We start from the raw sequence: 25647 nt of genomic DNA on the forward strand, positions 1-25647 counted from the left end.
CAGCTTTGGTCCTGTGTCCTGTACTATTAGAATGCCCCAAATTTACAAACCAACGAATGGAGGAATGGGAGAAAGAAGAATGCAGGGTAAAACTATTTTGAGTTTCATTTCACAAGCCAACCTTAGAAACAGCAATATTCAAGCATCCAGGTTCCTTAAATTATCAGGAACCATTAACTTACAAAAAATAATTGTAAAAATAAAAAGAAGAACCAGAACCTTTAGTTCAGTTTTTAAATCTGCCTAAAACCAACCAGGCAGAAGAGGCAAGCTATTTTTATTAATTTTAGAAAAATAATACAAATATATAATAGAAAATTGGTGACGAAGCAGCTCACTTCAAAGGAAAGCTTGAGCTGCATGTTACATGAATATTCAGACAATAGCAACCTGTTTGAAATTGCCATTGAGTATAATTCCAAATTTCTGCATTTTATCATCTCCTAGGCATAAATCCAAAGGCTAAAAGAGCAGAACACAAAAAAGCCAAGCCTGAATTATGTTCTAAACCCTGTTGAATTTAATTTTACTTACAAAGCAGAATGTTACTTTGCCACTTAAATATGCCCCTCATGGCCCTGTAAAAATACCTGGTTTCTTGTTATCAACCTCTAAATTGTGTTATTCATTTAGAAAGCTCCAGTTTTAGGAGCATCATTCTAAATTACTAGGCAAGTGCTACACAATAAATACACATAATCTAAAACAAACTGTAGTGAGAGAAGAAAGCAATTTTCTATAAATTTGACTGCAGTGTCGGGTTTGCTGTTCCATAAGCCTTATAACTTTTAAAGGCATAAAGGAAAATTTTTAGCTAAATGAAATATCATGAGAGGCTGAGCACTTTAAAATCTTGATGTTTTATAATAGAGTAATACAGATACACATTCTTGTTATAAATTTGGAGAAGAGTTCAAATAACCTTCTGAACAGAACCATCATGTACAAAGAAATGAACAAGCTGTCACTCACTCAGATATACACTTGTTTCAAAACAACATTTTACTTGAACCAGTGGTGGATGTACTACCCAAAATCAATAAACCTTGGATGACACATACAACTAAAACAAAGAGATGATGAAGCTTACATAGACCTTATATTTCCTGCTCAAGATTTTTATAATATTAATGAATTCTTAAAAAATTATGATTGGAAAACACTCCAAGTGGATAAGACAAGTTAATCTAAGATATAAGTTTTTGCTATAGATTGTGAAATTTTTCTTTGCAGAGATCATGCAAGGGGTCTTAGCATGCAGTATTCACACCAGTCAAAGTGTGATTGTTTAAGATTGAAAAGGGAGAGGTGAGATTCTGGTAATGTTCTAGTTCTCTTAAATGGTAATTTCATGGTGTAATGGTGTAAAGTAATTTCATCACTTTGTGATGTTTTTTCTTTGAGTTGTATACCTGTACACCTATGATTTTAAAATTTTTCTGCAGGTATATTGTTGCTCCATAAAAATGCTAAAAGGAAAGAAAGAAAGAAGGAAAAAAGAAAAGGGAAAGAGAGCAGAAAGAAAGGAAGAAGAGAAATAGAGAAAGGAAGGAAGGAAGGAAGAAAGGGAGAATGAAAGAAGAAAGAAAGAAAGAAAGAAAGAAAGAAAGAAAGAAAGAAAGAAAGAAAGAAAGAAAGAAAGAAAGAAAGAAAGAAAGAAAGAAAAAGAAAGAAAGAAAGAAAGAAAGAAAGGAAAAGAAAAAGAAAAAAAGGGAAAATATTACATGCTAAGAGCTGCATTTCCCATACTGGGGAATAATGTGCTAAAAGAAATTAGTGCTGTAGTCATTTACTTAATTCAAATAAGATGTAGCTTTATAGGGTCACAGAATCTGGCAGCCTGGTTCATGGTTGGAAACCACTTAACTGTCATTTCTGCACAGAAAGATTATGTTGACATTTCCAGACTTTTAAAAAATCCCTGTTAACAGTCGCAAATGCCACCATATTAGGCACACAGTTTTCCTGTTTCAGGAAGTAGAATTTAGAAGTTCGTGGAGGAAAAAAAGTGCCTGGGGGTTCCACTAGCTTTGCATTTGAAAAACACATACATAGAAAAAAAAAATGTTGTCTCTGTAGTGTCAAAGTGTCTTTGTGACTCAACTGTTGAAAATTTCTGTTTGGCATTAAGTTGGGTAAACATCTAGTAACCACTTAGTACTAAAGGTGTCTTGGACCTGAAGTTGGCTCTGTAGGTTTTGTCTGTTTCTAAGGAACAAGTTTCTATGTAATCTTTTCAAAGGCAAAAGGTTAAGCAAAAATGACATATATTGTAAAATCGAAAGTAAAAGGCACAGTACTGATGTGCTCAAAGTCCATGCATTTAAATTCCTTTGTATGATAATTTATGGTGATCATGTCTTCAGACTGCACTATTAGCATACTCACCCCTAACAAGAAGTTCTGCCTCATCTGACACACTGTCTGCTGTGGTCTGTACCCTGCAGCCATATCTCCCAGCATGCATCAGAAGGATGTTCCTGATCATTAAATCTGCAGAGGATGCTTGCTGAAAGAGGGATGAAGTGCCAGTTTAAAATGTTGCAAATCTGCCTAGTTCAAGGTGGTTTAAGGGGAACTTTGCATATTCAGTCAAAGGGCCCATTTTTGATCTTACAATTTATATTACAACAATTCAGAAATCAAACATACCCTAATTTAAGGAACACATGGAAGCTATGCTTTCAACAATTGCTAATAACGGGTTCAAACATTTAATATTGAATATAATAAGTTAGCAGCTACAATATTTAAAAATATTTAAATATGCACAAACAAATTCATATCTTTAAAAGTACAGGAAAAATAATCAGTGAGCAAAAATTGTTGCTTTGCTATTCAGAGACAGGATTATTTTTGTGGCAAGAAAGCAGTATTGAAAGGAATAACAACACATGGAAATTAATTATGAGGCAACAGTAGTCAAAATATTATCTTGTGTGGCTTTATTGAATGGCTGCTTTCATAAGTACACTGTGGGCAACAGAATGAAGTAGTGCTTAGATGCAAGAGTGCTGGTCCCAAAACCATGTGTTTTCACTTCACAGAGATTTATTCCTTCCATAACCACCACCATCAGGAGTAGGGTCAGCCTGAATCTCTCTTAATCAATGCAATTACAGAGCACAAAGGCACCTCAAAACATTTGATCCTTGTTGGAAGCACGATGATTAGAACACAGTTGAAGAACAACTGCAGTTAAGGAGATCAATAAGTATCAGGGAGATTATCTTTTAGATGTATCAGTTCATGGGATCAGTGCTGATCCTACACTTTAGTATGACTGGTACAACCTTTCATTACTTAATCTTGTCTTTCATTTACTTTAACAGGAAAGATAGATTTCAATTTTCATGAATGTGTAAAGAGCTGATATTTACAACAACGCATGAGGTATTCTTTTCAGAGAATGACATAGTGAAACTCCAATATGCTCTTCAGTTTCCATGTTGCAATCAAAAACAATTCACTGGAATGAGTATACACATGCAGCATGGAATGACATCTTCAAAGAACTCAACACTCCTCTCCAATGGTAGTTGGGCACGTGAAAGAATGTTTAATGCAAGCTATGGAGAAGCACCCCAGATTGGAGAAGCACCCCAGATTAGAGATCTTTAATTTGTTGATGGAATGGGTGAATTATCTTAAAAAATGATGTATTTTTCCTTATAGGGCAGTGGCCTGATGAGTATTTAAGACTTTAGTTGTTCACCTTTATTTTGAAATAAACTAATGGACTATATAAAAATCATGAAAATGAGAGGAATTTCTGGAAATCTGTTGGATTCTTTTTTTTTTTTTTCTTAGCATTTTCTTAGCATTTGTAAAAGGGTGAGAAGTCATTGGAAATTTTTACCTCTCAAATGATGTGTGTTTCTTTAAATGAATCAATTAACTGTATACTATGTTTTAGCCATTTCTTTCTGGTATTTCATTTCTGGTTTGTTTGTTATTTTTCCTTCCCATTAGTCTTATGATAGGAACTTCTAAGGGTGTTGACGTTTCCTCTCATGAAATAATTGTTAAGACATGGTCTAGTTCAGTCATTTACAAGGGAATGTTTCTTGGTGAGAATGCATTACAATGTTATAACAATAATTTCAAGGAATGGATATTTGTCCAATGAATATCCTCCACTGCTAATTTCCTTAGATAAAATTGTTACTCAAATTTCATTTTCTCATCTGTACTAGACTAAGTGATCACTTCTTTCAAACCTGAAAAGGAAATTAACCTTAAAAAAACCCTTTGATTTCACTTTGGGAAACAAAAGCAAACTGTAAACATCATAAGCCATGGCTCAGTTTCAAATCTACATAATATAATACTGTCTAAATGAGCTTAAATATATTTACCAATTTATATAGTATGGATCCATCTTAGATGTGAAGATCTCCTTTTACCCATGGATTTCTAAGATGCTCTCCTAGTAGGGTACTCTGTTAAATTAATCAAGAATCAATGTGCACACGATGGGCCTAGAATAGGGCCTATGTTTAATGAAAAAGCCAAGGAGATGCCTAGAAAATCAGAGAGGACTTTACTATTTCCAGAAGTAACACTTCTGAAAGACTGTAGTCTTAGTTACTGGAGTTTTTTTGTTTGTTTTGTTGTTTTTTTACTTGCTTGTTTTCCAGTTTTACAAACTGATTGGTGGTAGTTTAACAACAGAAAAAGTAATGATTATAAGTCATTTATCAGGCTTACGTTTTTGACAAAATTATCTCATAAAATCACATTCTCATGATTAAATAATTGATTGCCTTTTTTTCCAGATCTTTTTCTTCCCAAATAATTGACCTCTTTTTTTTCCTGGACAAAAGTCTTAAAACTTTTGTTCTTTTCATTGAATTGTAGTGAAAGAAAACTTAATGGGATTAAGAAGAGGCTTCATTGAAAATCACATAAAGGTCCAAGGGATTCAGAAGGGTAAAACATAGATTATCTTTTCTATGTTGTCCTTTCCTTGGTTCCTGCAATTAACAGCATGCAATGCTCTAGAAACTGGCTGAAGCTCCATCACCATCATCAGGAATAAAAGCCTACAGTCTATTGTATATCTACTAATGACAAGACTATTGGAGGAGTTGAAATTGTCTCATTTGGGGCCCATTCCTCCTCTTTTGGATTATATCTGCATTATATTTTTACAATTCTAAACAGGGAAGATTAAAAGTAAAATGAATGAATTGTGAACACTAAACCTAAATTACCCTTTCAGGAGATTTACTGATCTTTCTAGAGAAGTAATGAGAAGAATTCATCTGGGAGCCCATTATATTTAATCTCAGCCCACAGTGTGCAGGTCCTGAGAGAGAACTTCCACAATTTAGTGCAGTTTTAATGAAATGGTTACTTACAGCAGACGTTTGCTTTCTTAAGCTTAAACCTCATTTTCACTTTTTCTCTCTTGGGAGTTACTCTCTCTTTTCTTGTTTTCTTTGACACTTGTTTGACACTGCCTTTTCTTTGCTGCTTTCTTTGGCTTTATGAATAAATTGTGTTATGTGTTGCTTCAAAACAACTTTCCCACAACCAGTGCTTAACACAACACTCCAAGTGTTGTGCATCTAACATACTGCATGCCACATAGTGGGAGCTCAATAACTATCTGTTGAATGGATGAATAAATGAGGGCTCTTTAATATAGAGGCTGTCTGTTCACTCTCTGTGGGAGTGGCAACACTGCTAAGTCATTTACATTTCTTGGTCACATACGCTCATTAGAGCAGTTGCTAGATTACTGTAACTTTTATTTATGACTCGGAAATAATATAGGAAATGTCATCCTTCCACTCAAGTCCAGTTCTTTATTGGCTTTCACTTGGACTAAGGGTCCTGCTCATCCAACATAAGACTGCCAGTTAAGACTTCCTAAAAATGGAAGCATATTTAACTTTGCTGTTCAAAGTGCCTGTTAACTTTTGCTGCCTTGAGGATAAAGTCCAATTTCCTTGTTTCAGCAGAGGTCTACTCAGAGCATGATTCCACCTCCTATGCTGAATTCTATGCTTCTATGACATTAACCTCACATTTCTTCCTACACCGGAATACTTCCCATAATTCTGCCTGTTCTGTTACAGATGCTCATTCTCCCTTCTTTGCCTGGAAAGATACTTTTAGACACAGCTCAAATGCCTCCTCCTTGGTTAAGCCTTTCTTCATTAGTTCTGCCACTGTTTAGTTTTGCTTCATTAGCATTCTGCTCATGTCTCTGAACTATCACTTGACATTCTTGGAAATCACGCCTAAGGGCATTCCCAGAGCTGAGCTGGGCACTAGGGCAGCCGATTGTATTTGGGTGAGCTAATGAATGCATGGATGGCTTGCTTCCTTCCTTCTTCATGCCTGACAGTACCTCCTCCCCTCCCTCTATTTTCTCTTAAAGAAATAAGGAAGGGAAATAGGAAAGACTATGGAGGAAGACAGCAGAAAAGAGTGCTGAAAGTGTATATACAGGTTTTGGTATGACACAGAATTGTGTGAACCCCTGCTCTGCCACTTATTAAATTTTGAACTTGGGAAAATTACTCTATTGCTCAGAGATTCTCTCACAGCTTCAATGTGATAATGCAAGTAAAGCCCATGGCAGTGTGTCTGGCACATAGTAAATGTTTGATAAATGTTATCTGTTGAAGGGCACTATAATTGCATTCTTAGCCAAGAGGAATATTTCCTTAATTGGTATTCACTCCTTCAGCAAATTGGATATCAATGTTTTCCATAGCTATAGTAAGTTTTCTGGTAAGTGCCTAGCTTTATTTTAGATGTGTGTTATCCCCCCTCTCATGGAATACTACTGCACTCAGAATAAGAAGACCTGAATTCTAGACTTAGTTCAGTACCTTCCTAGCTCTGAGACTCTGGGCAAGGCACTTTACTGGCATAATAATAGCTACTCTGTCTCTCTCTTGAGTATTGAGGGAAACTGAATGAAACAATGTTCATACATGAACTCTTAGGAAATACTTCAGAAAGGTAAAGTACTTGTAAAGCACTTTTTCAGCAGGATTAGCAGAATGCTGTACACATAGTAAGCACTCTGAGAAGGTTTGGTGAATGAATTGTCTAAACAACAAGATAACTTGACTGTTCTCATAAAAAGTGAATTCATGCTGAATGGCTTACTCAGAAAACTTCTAGGTACAGCAGTTTTTGTGTCCTTATTTAGGGTTTACATAACTTTCTCAATGGGCTCACATAGGGCACTTCCAGCATCCCCAGTCCCCACCAAAGAGATACATAAACCATTCCTCTCTATAAAGCAAAGTAGTACAGTATATAAATTCTATGAGATGCAATTAAAAAAATACCTTCTAACATAAAAAAACTGGGTATTAGCTATGAGACATGGATTATTAGATATGATTAATGTTATTGACATAAAATCTTGGATAGTTAAAATACTTTCCTGCTAACAATATTTCTTTTTCCCAGAAAATAATTTGCTTAAAATAGCCTAACATGATAAGAAAATAATACACATATACATTATTCTTCCTTTTACACTTGTATTTTTCTTAGACCTTTATATAATGGGATTTACATTCATGATGACCTGGGTTTTAATATATTTTTTAAGAAAGTTGCTGTTATTAACTCACATGCTTAAATAATTGGATATATTATCTGAAATAGAAATTTTAGTTTCTTCCAGTGACAAAAATACTAGACAAAATGCTATTTGACAGACATTTATGTCTATTATGATGAAATATTAAATGCATCCAACAATGCATTGAAGATTAAAAGTAGGTAAAAATGGCTCTACCATGCCATTACTGGGACCTTGGTATTTACTTCAAGCACATATTCTAAACATGTATTGTTAAGTACTAAGACAAATGCAGAAAGAGTTTTTCTTAGGGACATAGTTTAAAGAGGAAAAACTAGTTGATGACTCATTGATGAACTCAGGATGGCTAGGTATCCAAACTGGATCGTTTAGTATTATAAACACAAAGTCACAAATTATGGGATCAGTCCGCTACCTTGGTTAAAATGAAGATTAGGAATTATGAAGCAACTCAAAGCAAGAAATCACAATTAAATTTTAGTACAATGAATTACATTTTATAGATGACGATATTGAATATATGAAGAATATTGAGTGGATGAAAAAATGCTGTGTATATCACACTAGTGTTCCTCTTTTCCCAAGTTGGCATACAGGATTAGAGGGTGTGATATTTAACTTATCAGTGGATGCCAGGCTTAGGTGGCATGTTTGTACCCTGATTCTTGAGAGATGTCTCTTAACTGGTCATATGTACATTGACTCTCCTTTCCCTAGTGGCAAGGTAAATGGGTATTCCTTTATCTAAGATTAACATAAAAGGCCAAGGCAAAAGGACTCTATTATAGATGGAATATTTGTGTCCCCTCAGATTCATATACAGTAAGTCTCCTACGTACAAATGAGTTCCATTTCGAGAGTACATTCCTTAGTCCGATTTCCTCGTAAGATCAACAAAGTTAGCCTAAGTACCCAACTAACACAACTGGCTATGTAGTACTGTACTGTAATAGGTTTATAATACTTTTCACAAAAATAATACATAAAAAACAAACACAAAAAATAAAGAAAAAAAATATATATTTTTTCATGGTACGCGGGCCTCTCACTGTTGTGGCCTCTCCCATTGTGGAGCACAGGCTACGGACGTGCAGGCTCAGCGGCCATGGCTCATGGGCTTAGTCGCTCCGTGGCATGTGGAATCTTCCTGGACTGGGGCACGAACCCATGTCCCCTGCATTGGCAGGCGGACTCTCAACCACTGTGCCACCAGGGAAGCCCCAAAGAAAACATTTTTAATATTACAGTACTGTAGTACCTTGAAAAACACAGTAGTACAGTGCAACAGTGAGCATATAGTGGCTGATATAGAGTGAACAGGCAAGAAATAAAGATACTGTACTACTGCACTCTATACCGAACTGTACAGTAAAGTACACAAAAGCACAGCCACTTGTAGAGGATACACACACATGACAATGTACTCCAGACACAAGAACTAGCTTATGTGATTGTACATGTAAACACATGTCCGCGTCTTTAAAAGTTCGCAACTTGAAGGTTCGTATGTAGGGGACTTACTCTATTGAAACCTAAACCCTAATGTGATGGTATACGAAGGTGGATGTTTGGGAAATAATTAGAGTATGAGCATGGGTGAAGCCCTCATGAATGGTATTAGTGCCTTTATAAAAAAGACCTCAAAGAGCTCTCTCACCCTTTCTGCTGTGTGAAGACACAGTGAAAAGATGACCATCTGTCAATCAGGAGGCTGGCTCTCACCAAACACCAAACCTACCAGTGCCTTGAACTTGGACTTCTCAGCCTCCAAAACTATGAGAAATAAATTTCTGTTGTGTATAAGCCACTCAGACTATGGTGTTATTTTACTGTAGCCTCAATGGAATAATATAGGCCCTAAGTATGTATACTGTCATTTCTATATTAATCTAGTGCTTCTAAACTAAAAGAGGCATGAAATAGATAAGGTCACACAAGTTATCAGTCTTATGCTTCTTGAATTTATTCTTAACTACATCCTACCTGTTGCCAAATTTGTCTTAAATGATTACTGAGAATATTTGACTCATAGTTCTTTTATTGTTTATGTAATTATCACTAATCATTCAGTAGATATTTATTTTTATGTGCTATGCTAAGCTTTGGATATACAGATATAGATTCTGCACTTAAGGAGTGCTTAGTCTAATCCAGGTTTGATGGGAAAAATACAGGATGAGAATGTGGAGTAGCTTCCCTTTCATCTGTATCTAGGCTTGGAAGAGATGTAAAGGAGACAGATGGATGTGTTATCTGATGGCACAGTACTCAGACCAGGTCCAGAGAGAAATGTTTTCTCCTCCATGTGCTTCACATAGTTTTAGCAATCAGTCTGTGAGAATTGACTCTTAAATTTGGTTTTTAATAGTAGCTTTCAAACCAGCCCTTTATATCCTCTATATTATGCCCTCTTTTTGTCTCACCTTTACCCATATGACATGGCATTGCTAGGTTAATACTTTTTTAAAACTGATTTTATTTACAATCTCAAACATCTTCATTGGCTATCTTCACCTATTACCTACAGGATAGTCTAACTTCTTACTCAGCATTTGAGGCTGGACACAACCAATCTTGTCTCTCACTTCTAGTGGAAAACATACTCTCTGCAACTTTCTTCAAGTTGTTCCCCCAATGAACTGCCAAAGTCTCTGAATTCTGTGTCACACGTTAAAGCCTTGTTCAAGTCTTATGTCTTTCAGAAAGGCTTAACTGACCGTGAGGACTGGCTACATCATTTTTGGGTCTCAGTGCAAATTGAAAATATGAATCCCCGTGTCCAAAAATTATTCAGAATTTCAAAAGACTGACAGCCAAGCTTTACACCAAGTACAAGATCCGTCTCAGTGTTGGGCGCTGGGTGACCACACAGCAGACCCATGAAGTTGGTCCCACTGAACCCTCCAGTCCACACTGATCTCCTAGAACATGTATGTACGTTCTAGGCAATGGTGCTCTTTGGAATAAATATCAAAGGAAAAATGAATCTCTTTATAAATTATAAAACACCTATCCTTTCCTATCTTAATGTCTTTACCTTCTCTTTTATTCTTCATTGACTTGCGATCTTTTTTCTCAATGCATTTTAGCATGAAAGAATAAGAATAATTAGATTATATCTTCTTAAGGCTTGTGTTAAAAAACAGTGATTAACTTTATGTTTTATACTGAATATTTGTTGTGAGCCTATCCAGACATTAGCATATTTATGCATTATTCCATCCAAATATTCTTTTTACTTTTTTCTTACATCTCCAGTACAAGCACAAAGCTCACTGATATACCTCTGTCGGCTTCAATCTGTTTGGTATGTTTGTGGCAAACAAAGAGACAGCATCTTATGCTTCAAAGAATGGAGATGGGGACTCTGTCTAAACTTTACAGTCCTAGAGCTGGAAGGGACCATGGAGGGACTTTCATCCTCACTTTGAAGTTGGCAGTGTTTTAAGTGCCATGGCAGACCAGTTTTCTTTAAGAGAATTCTAGGCAAGAGTGGTACTTAAACTCACATCATCAATATTATGAGAAAATCATTCTTTTTTTTTTTACATCTTTATTGGAGTATAATTGCTTTACAATGGTGTGTTTGTTTCTGCTTTATAACAAAATGTATCAGTTATACATATACATATGTTCCCATATCTCTTCCCTCTTGCGTCTCCCTCCCTCCCACCCTCCCCATCCCACCCCTCTAAGTGGTCACAAAGCACTGAGCAGATCTCCCTGTGCTATGTGGCCGCTTCCCACTAGCTATCTATTTTACGTTTGGTAGTGTATATATGTCCATTCCACTCTCTCGCTTTGTCACATCTTACCCTTCCCCCTCCCCATATCCTCAAGTCCATTCTCTAGTAGGTCTGTGTCTTTATCCCTGTCTTACCCCTAGGTTCTTCATGACATTTTTTTTTCTTAAATTCCATATATATATGTTAGCATATGGTAGTGTTTGTATGACAGATCAACTTTTTCATGGAATCTCTTCAGTAATAATATTTTATAATCTGAATAACACCTGGTTCATAGGTTGGCTCAATGAGGCAACATTGGTAGAGGTAAAAAGGTGTTAATAATCATGGCAGTAATCAATGTTTTTCCCTAAGAGTGAATTACACCATTGTCTAGGAATAGAATTATCTTACTGTCTTTCACTGTTTATGCTTTTTAAATTACCTCCATTGATGTTACATAAAGATGATATCACTAGTTAGAAAAAAATTTTGTTCCTCCATGCATTAGCTTGTGCTTTCTAAACAGCTAGTAATGGCCTGACCACCAGGAAAGCTCTAGAATAATAACATTTTACAATAGCTATACATTTATTTTGAGAGCTCATAGCATATGCACAGTTAAAGTTGTCCATTCATTCATGTAACAATCATTTGTTAGAGTGTCTAATTTGTCTAAACAAGAAACTGAAAACACTTGGCACCTTTGAAGTTATGCCCTTGTCATTTGCTCATAGAAAGTATGGATGAGCTTTGACCCAACCTATGGATTTTCTCAACGCAGTGTTTCAGTTGACTGGAGTTGGTACAAGACATGAAATCTGTCATATCTGATCTGCACATGTTACAAGATAAGAGATAAATTGTGCCTTTGAGAAACTCACAATGCAATGTGGGAGGTAGACAGCTCTAATGCAATGTGATGTGTTAAAATAAATAATAGGACAAAAATATCATTGCAGAAAAAATTGATTTTAGTGTGCAAAGAAAAATAACAAATCATCTGGTTCAAACAATTCCTATAGCAGTTGAGAAGATTGGGGGCTAAAGAGTGTAGGTGACTTGTTCAAGGGCAGGTTAAGCATGGAGGCTGAAGCAGAGCCTTGGGCACTTGACTCTTAGTCAAGTGTTCTTTCCACTCTACTATTGTGACTATGAAACCAATCCTTGTTCTACTTAAACTTGCAGGTAATTTGATTCACTTGTACAAGTTGAAGCACAGTTGGACAAGCGTACCAAAATAAAATGGTTTCAGTATATGGTAATAACCACAAAACTATTATTAGAAATTAACTCTCCAAATACACCATAGAATGATCTGAGAGCTCATGTTTTTAAGACTGCTCTTTATCAGCCATATCCAAACATGAAATGTTGCATCCTCCCTTGAAATGCCAGAATCACTTTTCTGATAATACACATGACCCATTAGCTTCATTTACCTTTGCCATCATTCAACTTTTCTGTGACTTTCAATCCAGCATTGAGAGAATTTTCTGTGTGTGACCCACAACTGATATGTTTTCTTTTAGCCATGTGTAGTTCGTAGTGACACAGCTTTAGCTGAAGAATTGACCAAATTTGACTTCCTAACTTAAGTGCATAATTTAGAGGGAGCAATATTTTACTGATATTTCAACGTGTCTGTTCTCTCTTTTCTAGTACTGTCTCTTTTACATTTATCTTTGAAGTTAACACTATTTTGTTACACCATCATAAAACGGCTTCCAGGATGAATTGTGTTTTATTTTGCTACTGATTTTTACATTGTGGAAGAGTCAGTGTCTACACACAAGTCTAGTCCCATCCTGGCTATGGGAAAGAGTGTTCAGACACCAGTCTGGAGGTTTTCTATTTCTTTCCTGAAATCACAGAGCCCAGGCAGGCAGAATATGGTAGCTCTCATCTCACCCATCAGTTAGCGCCAGTATTGATCTGATGTTGTTATAAAGTCTCAAAGTCTTAGGAATGTAGTAGACCACTGTGTGTTTCATTGATTTTGCATAGAACTATACTAATGGGTCCGGAATGAGGCCAGTTTTTTTGTGTGCCTCTATTTTACTTAGGACTCTTAGATGCCGGCAATTTATGATCCTGGATCCCTGGAATTATGAGGGAAGGACAGAGGCTAATGCTGAGTCTAGAAGACTCATTTGGCTACCCTGGCTGAAGGCTCAGCCACTGTGGAATAGATTCAAGCCATCTTCAGTGTTACTTACCTGATTTCATGAGCCACAAAATTGTAAGCAGAGCCAAATTGTTGTCATTTTCCAACACTAAGTTTTGGAGTGGCTTGTGGTACAGCAGTAAATAATTATAAAATAATTAGGTACCTGGAAGTGGGGTGCTGACATAACTAAAGTCTAAATATGTGGCACTGGCTTTGGGGTTCTAGTTCAGAGGCTTGGAATGTCATGAGGACATTACTACTGAGAGCTGGAAGGATCTCAAGGAGACTATTGGTAAGAGCTTGAGGAACAGTGAGGAAACTTCCTGGAGAGTGGAGAAAAGGAGATGACCTGAAAGAGAGAAGTACTCATTTCTCAAGCAGAATATAGAAGAAATCTAAAGGAGCTGAGGCTCCAGATGGAAAACAGAAAGACTCTTCAGCTTTAGTCGTGCCAAGTGGTAACAGACTAGTAAAGTAAGAAATGGCCTTGGAAAACACCAAATCCAGGATGCTACCAAATAAAACATATTCCCAGGGTAAAGGTCCCAAGTTGTGGCTAAAAGATACTTTATTTGCACTGGAATATTACAGGCATTTTTCCAGAGGAACCAGACCCTCTCTCCAAGATAGGGAAGAATTTGAAGAAACTGTTAATGGGGGCTGAGAAAGCATTGAGAAGATCATAATTGGAGGATGGAGGAAAAGGTAACTGAGTTATGAATTGGCAGAAAAAATAGCAAAACCCTTGGCAGGTGAGGGTTATGTGGAAGATGAGCTCAGCGTATGTCTCATAGAGGTCTCTTTATATATATGAAAGAATATGGTTTGCAATGGAAAGAGTGTGTTGACAGATGTTTTTAAAGAAAGAAAAATGACCATGAATGGTGGAGAAACTTTTATACCTATTTTTTTTGCAAAAATATAATATTCCACATGGAATAAGTAATTTTATATAAGAATTTATAAAGATGTATTTTCCAGTTAAATATCTGACTGTTTCAAGTTTACCCTAAAAATTCAAGTTTTTTTCTCATTTTATTTGCAATATTAGTAAATATTTTAACAAGTACAATCTTCAAGAAGTAGATGTATTATTTCAACTATGGGCTTTATGACCAAATACTAAGTATTCTTTTGCCAAGCCTAACTTGGTAGTTGTTAATGCTTAGGAACAAGTTTCTGAGTCAAAAAATATCCCACTGCAAGAGAAGGAAATTTGGGTCACAACATCCATTTAAGCACTGTCATTCACAGTCATGAAGATTCTCATCAACATCAAAAATACCTAGAATTTAGGGAATTCAAACACATCAATGTCAGAAAAGACTACTCAAACTACTGCTTAGATTGTGAGCTACAACAGCAATCTTCCAATGAAGATTCAATCAGAAGAAGAATAGTTCAGTTAAAAGGAAAGGTCAAACTGAATAAATGTGTCAATCAGAAGCCAGCTATGAAAAGTTCAAGGTCAAGGACTTTCATAGTCAAATTAAACTGACATTTTGAAAGTGATTGAGTCATTTTGATACAGAAAACTCATTTTTAATAAGTCTTTGTAATTTTATGAAAGAGAATTCATCAATTATTTAATGTATAAAAATCAGTTTACTCAGAGATTGAAAAATTGTCAGAGGCCATAGTCTATTACTTCCCCTCACTTTTCTGTAAATATATAATACTGCTTCTGATATTTCAAGGAAGAGTTACAAGACTCTTTCAAAACTGCACATCTTTGAATTGACTGTAACACCAATGATTATATATGTACATATATTTTGTTCTAAGATTTCATATTGCTAGGGCTTTAATGGTTCATTATATGTGAAATATTTTGTGTGTGCTGTTTATACAAATTAAGGGATGCTGTGTCTTACCCAGAAAAATGACATTTTTCCATTCTATAAGATTATCATTGCTTTTAGAGAAAATCTTTATTTAGCTTTAGAGGAACCATTTTATCATTTATCGAGATATTATATATACAAATATATTCTTAGCCATAGGAAGAATTCTGATTTGAGATTATTTTTCCAGTTTGGAACCCCTTCTGAATTAAGAATTTTCAAATTCTAAGGACATCATGAGACTGAAATATCTTCCATAAATCAAGCAAGTATGCAATATTTAACAGAATAAAATGTGATTTGGGGGCTATCAAAGCCCCCTCCCGAAAAAATGTTTAGTGTTCACTAAAACTTTTAAACATGATTTCACTGTTATCAGCTAGCATACCTGAAGAGTTTTTTGGGTTTTAATCTTTGAATGTAACCTTTAAAAATAATAGAACTTTAGAACTAGATAGGAACATTAGGAGTCGTCTACTCTAACCTCTTCACTTTGATGATAAGAGCTCAGAAATGTGACATGAATCATCCAAGGTATTACAGCTAAGTAGGGACAAAGCTGGGCCCACACCAAAAACTCTTGACACCACCTCCACATCAGATCTAGTAATCTTTTACCATATAATGATGTCACTCAGTAGTGTACTTTGACATTATATCATTTATGAGAAAAACATCTGGCAGCATCTATTTAAATTAAAAATAGTTTTGTTCTTTTACCCTGCAATCTATTCCTGAGAATGTATCCCAAAGAAAGGAAATTATTAACACCCAAGAATGCAGATATTCAGAGTTGTTTTCTGTAGTATTGTTCATTAATCTCTCAAAACAGGAAACAGAGTTAGTATTTACTAACAGGGTAATGGCTAAATTGAGGAATAGTCATATACTTATTATGTACCCATTGAAAAGAATGAATTAGAGATATATCATGTGACATGGAAGAATTAAGATAATAATGAGATGCAGAAAAACATGTAAAGTATGTTTCAATATTTAAAAAAATAATCACAAAAATATCCCTCCACATATGTAAATCTAACTAGGATTATAGTAGGACTGTGGATAATATAGAAGGACATATATAGAACATTAAAAAGATTAACTAAGTGTGATAAATGCTTTCATGGGAGGAAAAAGCAGGGGAAGGGCATCCTAATAAAAGCAGCATGCATGATATAATCTCACTTGTGTAACATGTGTAACTGTGTATGCTTGAAGAGATGCATGGAAAAATGATTACAAAAATTAATGGTGATTACCTTAAGGTAGTATGATTCCAAGGGATTTTTATTCTCTCCTTTCTAGTTTTAGTATGTTTAAATGATCTATAATAAGCTTCTATTATTTATATAAGTAGAAAAAAACTCTACCTTCATTGTGGTGAAAAAATGAAAAACTGACTTTGATTTAGAGCAGAAAGATATTTTTACCAGGGAGAAGCACCAAGCCAAGTGTTTATCATCAATTGCAGATATTATAAACAAATCAGCTTGTGTGGCTTAAACAATCCATGCCAGATAAGCAGATCTTCCCACACAAGTGAAGACTGCATTTCTATTTCTAACTACAGATAGTCATTTAGAACTCAGTCTCTTTATGATTATGCATCACTGACTTATGGTGCTCTCGAGGCATCTGTTAACAAAGAGTCTTAATATTTTCTTATGCTGAATGTCAGACTGATTTAGCACTGCAGTTGTATGTTAGCAATCAATAGCTGCATTCTGTTTGTCATCACGTGATATGTTGTTCTTCATATATTCTTTTTTTTTAACATCTTTATTGCAGTATAATTTCTTTACAATGGTGTGTTAGTTTCTGCCTTATAACAAAGTGAATCAGCTATACATATACATATATCCCCATATCTCCTCCCTCTTGCGTCTCCTTCCCACCCTCCCTATCCCATCCCTCTAGGGAATAACACCAACCTGATCTCCCTGTGCTATGTGACTGCTTCCCACTAGGTATCTATTTTACATTTGGTAGTTTATACACGTCCATGCCACTCTCTCACTTCGTCCCAGCTTACCCTTCCACATCCCCTTGTCCTCAAGTACATTCTCTATGTCTGCATCTTTATTCCTGTCCTGCATCTAGGTTCTTCCGAACATATTTTTCTTTGTTTTTTAGATTCTATATATATGCATTAGCATACAGTATTTGTTTTTCTCTTTCTGACTTACTTCACCCTGTATGACAGATGCCAGGTCCATCCACCTCACTACAAATAACTCAATTTCGTTTCTTTATATGGCTGAGTAATACTCCATTGTATATATGTGCCACATATTCTTTATCCATTCATCTCTCGATGAACATTTAGGTTGGTTCCATGTCCTGGCTATTGTAAATAGGGCTGCAATGAACATTGTGGTACACGACTCTTTTTGAATTATGGTTTTCTCAGGGTATATGCCCAGTAGTGGGATTGCTGGGTCGTATGGTAGTTCTATTTTTAGTTTTTTAAGGAACCTCCATACTGCTCTCCATAGTGGCTGTATCAATTTACATTCCCACCGACAGTGCAAGAGGGTTCCCTTTTCTCCACACCCTCTTCAGCATTTATTGTTTGTAGATTTTTTGACGATGGCCATTCTGACCAGAGTGAGGTGATACCTCACTGTACTTTTGATTTGCATTTCTCTAATGCTTAGTGATGTTGAGCATCCTTTCATGTGTTTGTTGGCAATCTGTATATATTCTTTGGAGAAATGTCCCTTTAGGTCTTCTGCCCATTTTTGGATTGGGTTATTTGTTATTATTATTATTTTTCTTGATATTGAGCTTCATGAGCTGCTTGTATATTTTGGAGATTAATCCTTTGTCAGTTGCTTTATTTGCAAATATTTTCTCCCATTCTGAGGGTGGTCTTTTTGTCTTGTTTATGGTTTCATTTGCTGTGGAAAAGCTTTTAAGTTTCATTAGGTCCCATTTGTTTATTTTTGTTTTTATTTCCATCACTCTAGGAGGTGGGTCAAAAAAGATCTTGCTGTGATTTATGTCATAGAGTGTTCTGCCTATGTTTTCCTCTAAGAGTTTTATAGTATCTGTCCTTACATTTAGGTCTTTAAGACATTTTGAGTTTATTTTTGTGTATGGTGTTAGGGAGTGTTCTAATTTCATTCTTTTACATGTAGCTGTCCAGTTTTCCCAGCACCACTTATTGAAGGGGGTGTCTTTTCTCCATTGTATATTCTTGCCTCCTTTATCAAACATAAGGTGACCATATGTGCGTGGGTTATCTCTGGTCTTTCTATTCTGTTCTATTGATCTATATTTCTGTTTTTGTGTCAGTACTATACTGTCTTGATTACACTAGCTTTGTAGTATAGTCTGAAGTCAAGAAACCTGATTCCTCCAGGTCCATTTTTCTTTCTCAAGAATGTTTTGGCTATTTGGGGTCTTTTGTGTTTCCATAGAAATTGTGAAATTTTTTGTTCTAGTTCTGTGAAAAATGCCATTGGTAGTTTGATAGGTTTGGGATTGGATCTGTAGATTGCTTCGGGTAGTTTAGTCATTTTCACAATGTTGATTCTTCCAATGCAAGAACATGGCATATCTGTACATCTATGTGTATCATCTTTAATTAATTTCATCAATGTCTTATAGTTTTCTGCATACAGGTCTTTTGTCTCCCTAGGTAGCTTTATTCCGAGGTATTTTATTCTTTTAGTTGCAATGGTAAATGGGAGTGTTTTCTTCATTTCACTTTCAGATTATTCATCATTAGTTTATAAGAATGCAAGAGATTTCTGTGCATTGATTTTGTATTCTGCTACTTTACCAAATTCATTGATTAGCTGTAGTAGTTTTCTGTTGGCATTTTTAGGATTCTCTATATATAGTATCATGTTATCTGCAAACACTGACAGCTTTACTTCTTCTTTGCCAATTTGGATTCCTTTTATTTCTTTTTTTTCTGATTACTCTGGCTAAAACTTCCAAAACTATGTTGAATAATACTGGTGAGAGTGGACAACCTTGCGTTTTTCCTGATTTTGGAGGAAATGGTTTCAGTTTTTCACCATTACGAATGATGTTGGCTGTGGGTTTGTCATCTATGGCCTTTATCATGTTGAGGAAAGTTCCCTCTATGCCTACTTTCTGGAGGGTTTTTATCATAAATCAGTGTTGAATTTTGTCGAAAGCTTTCTCTGCATCTATTGAGATGATCATATGTTTTTTCTCCTTCAATTTGTTAATATGGTGTATCACATTGATTGAGTTGCTTATATTGAAGAATCTTTCCATTCCTGAGATAAACCTCACTTGATCATGGTATATGATCATTTAAATGTGCTGTTGGATTCTGTTTGCTAGTATTCTGTTGAGGATTTTTGCATCTATGTTCATCAGTGATATTGGCCTGTAGTTTTCTTTCTTTGTGACACCATTGTCTGGTTTTGGTATCAGGCTGATTGTAGCTTCATAGAGTGTGTTTGAGGGTGTTCCTCCTTCTGCTGTATTTTGGAAGAGTTTGAGAAGTCTAGGTGTTAGCTCTTCTCTAAATGTTTGAGAGAATTTGCCAATGAAGCCATCTGGTCCTGGGCTTTTGTTTGTTGGAAGATTTTTAATCATACTCTCAATTTCAGTGCTTCTGATTGCTCTGTTTATGTCTTCTATTTCTTCCTGGTTCAGTCTCGGAATGTTGTGCTTTTCTAAAAATTGGTCCATAACTTCCATTTTATTTGCACATAATTGCTTGCAGTAATCTCTCATGATCCTTTGTATTTCTGCAGTGTCAGTTGTTTCTTCTTCTTTTTTCATTTCTAATCCGGTTGATTTGAGTCTTCTCCCCTTTTTTTTTTTTTTTGATGAGTCTGGTTAATGTTTTATCAATTTTTTTTATCTACTCAAAGAACCAGCTTTTAGTTTTATTGATCTTGGCTATTGTTTCCTTAATTGTTTTTCATTTATTTCTGACCAGAGCTTCATGATTTTTTTCCTTCTGCTAACTTTAGGGTTTTTTTGTTTTTCTTTCTTTAATTGCTTTAGGTTTAAGGTTAGCTTGTTTACTTGAGATATTTCTTGTTTCTTGAGGTAGGATTATATTGCTATAAACTTCTCTCTTAGTACAGCTTTTGCTGCATCCCATAGGCTTTGGGTCATGGTGTTTTCTTTGTCATTTGTTTCTAAATATTTTTTGATTTCCTCTTTGATTTCTTCAGTGATCTCTTGGTTATTTAGTAGTGTATTGTGTAGCCTCCATGTGTTTGTATTTTTTACAGATTTTTTCCTGTAACTGATATATAGTCTCATAGTGTTGTGGCTGGAATAGATACTTGATATGATTTCAATTTTCTTATATTTACCAAGGCTTAATTTGTGACCCAAGATATGATCTATCTTGAAGAATATTCCCTGAGCACTTGAAAAGAAAGTGTTATCTGTTGATTTGGGATGGAATGTCCTATAAATACCAATTAAGTCCATCTTGTTTAATGTGTCATTTAAAGCTTGTGTTTCCTTACTTATTTTCATTTTAGATGATCTGTCCATTGGTGAGGGTAGGGTGTTAATGTCCCCTACTATGTTTGTGTTAGTGTTGATTTCCCCTTTTACGTGTTAGCATTAGCCTTATGTATTGAGGTGCTCCTATGTTGGGTGCAAAAATATTTACAATTATTATATCTTCTTCTTGGATTGATCCCTTGATCATTATGTAGTATCCTTCTTTGTGTCTTGTAATAGTCTTTATTTTAAAGTCTTTTTTGCCTGATATGAGAATTGCTACTGCAGCTTTCTTTTGATTTCCATTTGCATGGAATATCCTTTTCCATCCCCTCACTTTCAGTCTGTATATGTCCCTAGGTCTGAAGTGTGTCTTTTGTAGACAGCATATATACAGGTCTTGTTTCTGTAACCATTCAGACAGTCTATGCCTTTTGGTTAGAGCATTCAATCCATTTACTTTAAAGGTAGTTATCGATATGTATGTTCCTATTTTCATTTTCTTAATTGTTTTGGGTTTGTTATTGTAGATCTTTTCCTTCTCTTGTGTTTCCTGTCTAGAGAAGTTCCTTTAGCATTTGTTGTAAACTGGTTTGGTGATGCTGGATGCTCTTAGCTTTGGCTTTTCTGTAAAGGTTTTCATTTCTCCATCGAATCTGAATGAGATCCTTGCTGGGTAGAGTATTCTTGGTTGTAAGTTTTTCCCTATCAATACTTTAAATATGTCCTGCCACTCCCTTCTGGCTTGCAAAATTTCTGCTGAAAGTTCAGGTGTTAACCTTATGGGGGTTCCCGTTTATGTTTGTTTTTCCCTTGTTGCTTTTAATATTTTTTTCTTTGTATTTAATTTTTGGTAGTTTGATTAATATGTGTCTTGGCATGTTTCTCCTTGGATTTATCCTGTATGGGACTCTCTGTACTTACTGGACTTGATTGACTATTTCCTTTCCCATGTTAGGGAATTTTTAAACTCTAATCTCTTCAAATATTTTCTCAGATGGTTTCTTTTTCTCTTCTTTTCTGGAACCCCTATAATTCGAATGTTGGTGCATGTAGTGTTTTCCCAGAAGTCTTTGAAACTGTCCTCAATTCTTTTCATTCTTTTTTCTTTATTCTGCTCTGTGGTAGTTATTTCCTTATCTTCCAGGTCACTTATCCATCTTCTGCCTCAGTTATTATGCTATTGATTCCTTCTAGAGAATTTTTAATTTCATTTACTGTGTTTTTCATTATTGTTTGTTTGCTCTTTAGTTCTTCTAGGTTCTTGTTAAACTTTCTTTTATTTTCTCCATTCTGTTTCCAAGATTTTGGATCATCTTTACTATCTTTCTTTTGAATTCTTTTTCATGTAGACTGCCTATTTCCTTTTCATTTGTTTGGTCTGGTAGGTTTTTACCTTGCTCCTTTATCTGCAGTGTGTTTCTCTGTCTTCACATTTTGCTTAACTTACTGTGCTTTTTGCAGGCTGCAGGTTCATATTTCCCATAGTTTTTGGTGTCTGCCCACAGTGACTAAAGTTGGTTCAGTGGGTTGTGTAGGCCTCCTGGTGGAGCAGACTTGTCCCTGTGTTCTGGTGTTTGGGGCTGGATCTTGTTTTTCTGTTGAGCAGGACTGTGTCTGGTGCTATGTTTTGGGGTGTATGACCTTATTATGATTTTAGGCAGCCTCTCTGCTAATGGGTAGTGTTGTGTTCCTGTCTTGCTAGTTGTTTGGCATAGGGTGTCCAGCACTGTAACTTGCTAGTCATTGAGTGGAGCTGGGTCTTTTAGCATTGAGATGGAGATCTCTGGGAGAGCTTTCACCGTTTTATATTATGTGGAGACAGGAGGTCTCTGGTGGAGCACTGTCCTGCCCTTGGCTCTCCCACCTGAGAGGCACAGGCCTGACACCCAGCCGGAGCACCAAGACCCTGTCAGCCACACGGCTCAGAAGAAAAGGGAGAAAAAAATAAATAAAATAAAAAAGTTATTAATATAAAAAATAGGGCTTCCCTGGTGGCACAGTGGTTGAGAGTCTGCCTGCCGATGCAGAGGACACGAGTTCGTGCCCCGGTCCGGGAGGATCCCACGTGCCGCGGAGTGGCTGGGCCCGTGAGCCATGGCTGCTGGGCCTGCGCGTCCGGAGCCTGTGCTCCGCAACGGGAGAGGCCACAACAGTGAGAGGCCCGCGTACTGCAAAAAAATTTTAAAAAAAATTAAAAAAAAAAAATTAAAAAGAAAGAAAGAAAGATGGGAGCAACGAAACCAAAAAAATCCAACAATGATAACAAGCTCTAACAACTATACTGAAAAAAAAAAAGGACAGACAGAACCCTAGGACACATTGTAAAAGTAAAGCTATACAGACAAAATCACACAAAGAAGCATGCACATTCAGAAAAAGAGAACAAGGAAAACATATATATATATATATATATATATATATATATATATATATCTTTTTTTTTAAAAAAAGGAAGAGAACAACCAACTCAATAAATAAGTCTACCAATGATAATAAACTCTAAATACTAAACTAAGGTAAATATAAAACCAGAAATGAGTTAGATGCAGAAAGCAAACCCCAAGTCTACAGTTGCTCCCAAATTCTAGTGCCTCAATTTTGGGATGATTCGTTGTGTATTCAGGTATTCCAGAGATGCAGGGTACATCAAGTTGATTGTGGAGATTTAATCTGCTGCTCCTGAGGCTGCTGGGAGAAATTTCACTTTCTCTTCTTTGTTAGCACATCTCCTGGGGTTCAGCTTTGGATTTGTTCCCTCCTTTATGTGTAGGTCGCCTCAGGGTATCTGTTCTTCGCTCAGACAGGACGGGGTTAAAGTAGCTGTTGATTAGGGAACTCTGGCTCACTCAGACTGGGGGAAGAAGGGGTACAGAATGAGGGGCAAGTCTGCAGCAGCAGAGTCCAGTGTGACATTGCAACAGCCTGAGCCACGTTGTGTGTTCTCCCAGGGAAGTTGTCCCTGGATCACGAGACCCTGGCAGTGGTGGGCTTCACTGGCTCCCAGGAGGGGAGGTGTGGATAGTGACCTGTGCTTGCACACAGGCTTCTTGGTGGCTGCAGCAGCAGCCTTAGCATTTCATGCCCATCTCTGGTGTCCACGCTGATAGCCACAGCTTGCTCCTCTCTCTGGAGCTCATTTAGGCGGTGGTCTGAATCCCCTCTCCTCACACACGGAACAATGGTCTCTTGCCTCTTAGGCAGTTCCATATTTTTTCCCGGATTCCCACTGGGCCAGCTGTGGTGCACTAGCCCCCTTCAGGCTGTGTTCATGCAGCCACCTCCAGTCCTCTCCCTGGGATCTGAACTCTGAAGCCTAAGCCTCAGCTCTCAGCCCCCACCTGCCCTGGCGAGTGAGGAGCAGACAAGCTTCTCGGGCTGGTGAGTTCTGGTCAGCACCGATCCTCTGTTCAGAAATCTCTCCACTTTTCCCTCTGCACCTTTATTGCTGCACTGTCCTCCATGGCTCTGAAGCTTTCCCCCCTTACCCCTGCCTACCCCCTGTCTCCACCAGTGAAAGGGCTTCCTAGTGTGTGGAAACTTTCCCCCCTTCACAGCTCCCTCCCAGAAGTGTGGGTCCTTTCCCTATTCTTTCATCTCTGTTTTTTCTTTTGCCTTACCCAGGTACGTGGGTGGTTTCTTGCCTTTTGGGAAGTATGAGGTCTTCTGCCAGCATTCAGTAGGTGTTCTGTAGGAGTTGTTCCACATGTAGATTTTATTTCTGATGTATTTGTGGAGAGGAGGAAGGTGATCTCCACGTCTTACTCCTCTGCCATCTTGAATATCTCTCCATATATTCTTTTAAAGTCTCTTTGCAAAGGTCATATTTTAGTTAATCTTGGGGCAAGTTCCTTCAGTGTTTTCTTGCTGTTATCTGTTCTCCATGCCTGCTCAATCCAGCATAACTGAGTAAAGGCACACAACAGCATTCCAAAGCTCAAAAACATATTACTTGTTTTAATATTAAGAATTATTGGTGGGTTACGTTGATGACACAGTAAATGTAAAGCTTATGATGCTAGATGAGACCTTGATGGCTGATTAAGAACTTCTAGATGGGTAGAAGATGACATTTTATAACAGCTTACTAAGGTCTTCAGATTTAACTAGAGCTTGATGTCATTAGGATGCTACAAGCTGATAGTCTTTATTTTCGGCTTAGTCAAGCACATTTTATTATGTATCAATTATATATAAATATTTCATTATATTTCTTTAAGTTTATCTTGGCTGCACATGGGATTTCTATACAGACCCATATAAAACCTATATTTGAATTATTTTTCGGAATATTCAACCACGCAGTTGAGTTGATTTTTTAGGTCTTTTTGATTTCATGCATTCACTTTATAATCACGACAGATAAGAATTTCTTGGAGGATTTCCTGAAGGACTTTGACAGTATCCTTTGATGTTACCAGCTAAAAATCGACCTCATGGAAAATTAATTTTCTACCATTGTGTTCACAGGTGGAGGCTTCACCTTTGAATTCAAGGACTTCAACAAATATGCCTAATACTCATTAAAAAACTATATCGTTTGTATGTCTCAATCAATATAGCTTAGTCATCTTTATTTTTATCTTCAAATGTCTTTTGGAAACTCCTAAAATCTTTTGAATTCTCAAGTCTAATATTGAAGAAAACACTCACATCCTACAATCTGTATTCCTTTATTATACCTTAAAGCCACAGTTATAAGCACAGTAATAAATATAAATATGTTTCACAAGAAGTAGAATTGCTGAATGTAGAAGTTGCAAATATGAATTTGGACTAATTTTTCACTTCTACTATTGTCCTTATGTTAGTCTATTATTATCACAGATTTGTATGATAAATTCTAAATTTAATTTTAGATTGTGAACAGCT

The 25647-nt window shown here is 36.3% G+C and overlaps 1 protein-coding gene across 3 annotated transcripts in view; it reads right to left on the reverse strand.

Moving 5' to 3' along the window:
- The window catches only part of CNTN5 (contactin 5), a gene marked incomplete at both ends in the record, with an annotated part of 797505 nt that overhangs the window by 134943 nt on the left and 636915 nt on the right, over positions 1-25647 (reverse strand). For all 3 annotated transcript variants that reach the window (XM_082845318.1, XM_082845317.1, XM_082845316.1), the window contains one exon: positions 2389-2509. In XM_082845318.1, coding sequence (XP_082701444.1) covers positions 2389-2509 — 121 coding nt within the window. The remainder of the gene's footprint in view (positions 1-2388; positions 2510-25647) is intronic.

This window comes from Leucopleurus acutus (genome assembly GCF_964270905.1).
Source record: "Leucopleurus acutus genome assembly, chromosome: 8".
In the NCBI taxonomy this organism is placed as follows: Eukaryota; Metazoa; Chordata; class Mammalia; order Artiodactyla; family Delphinidae; genus Leucopleurus; species Leucopleurus acutus.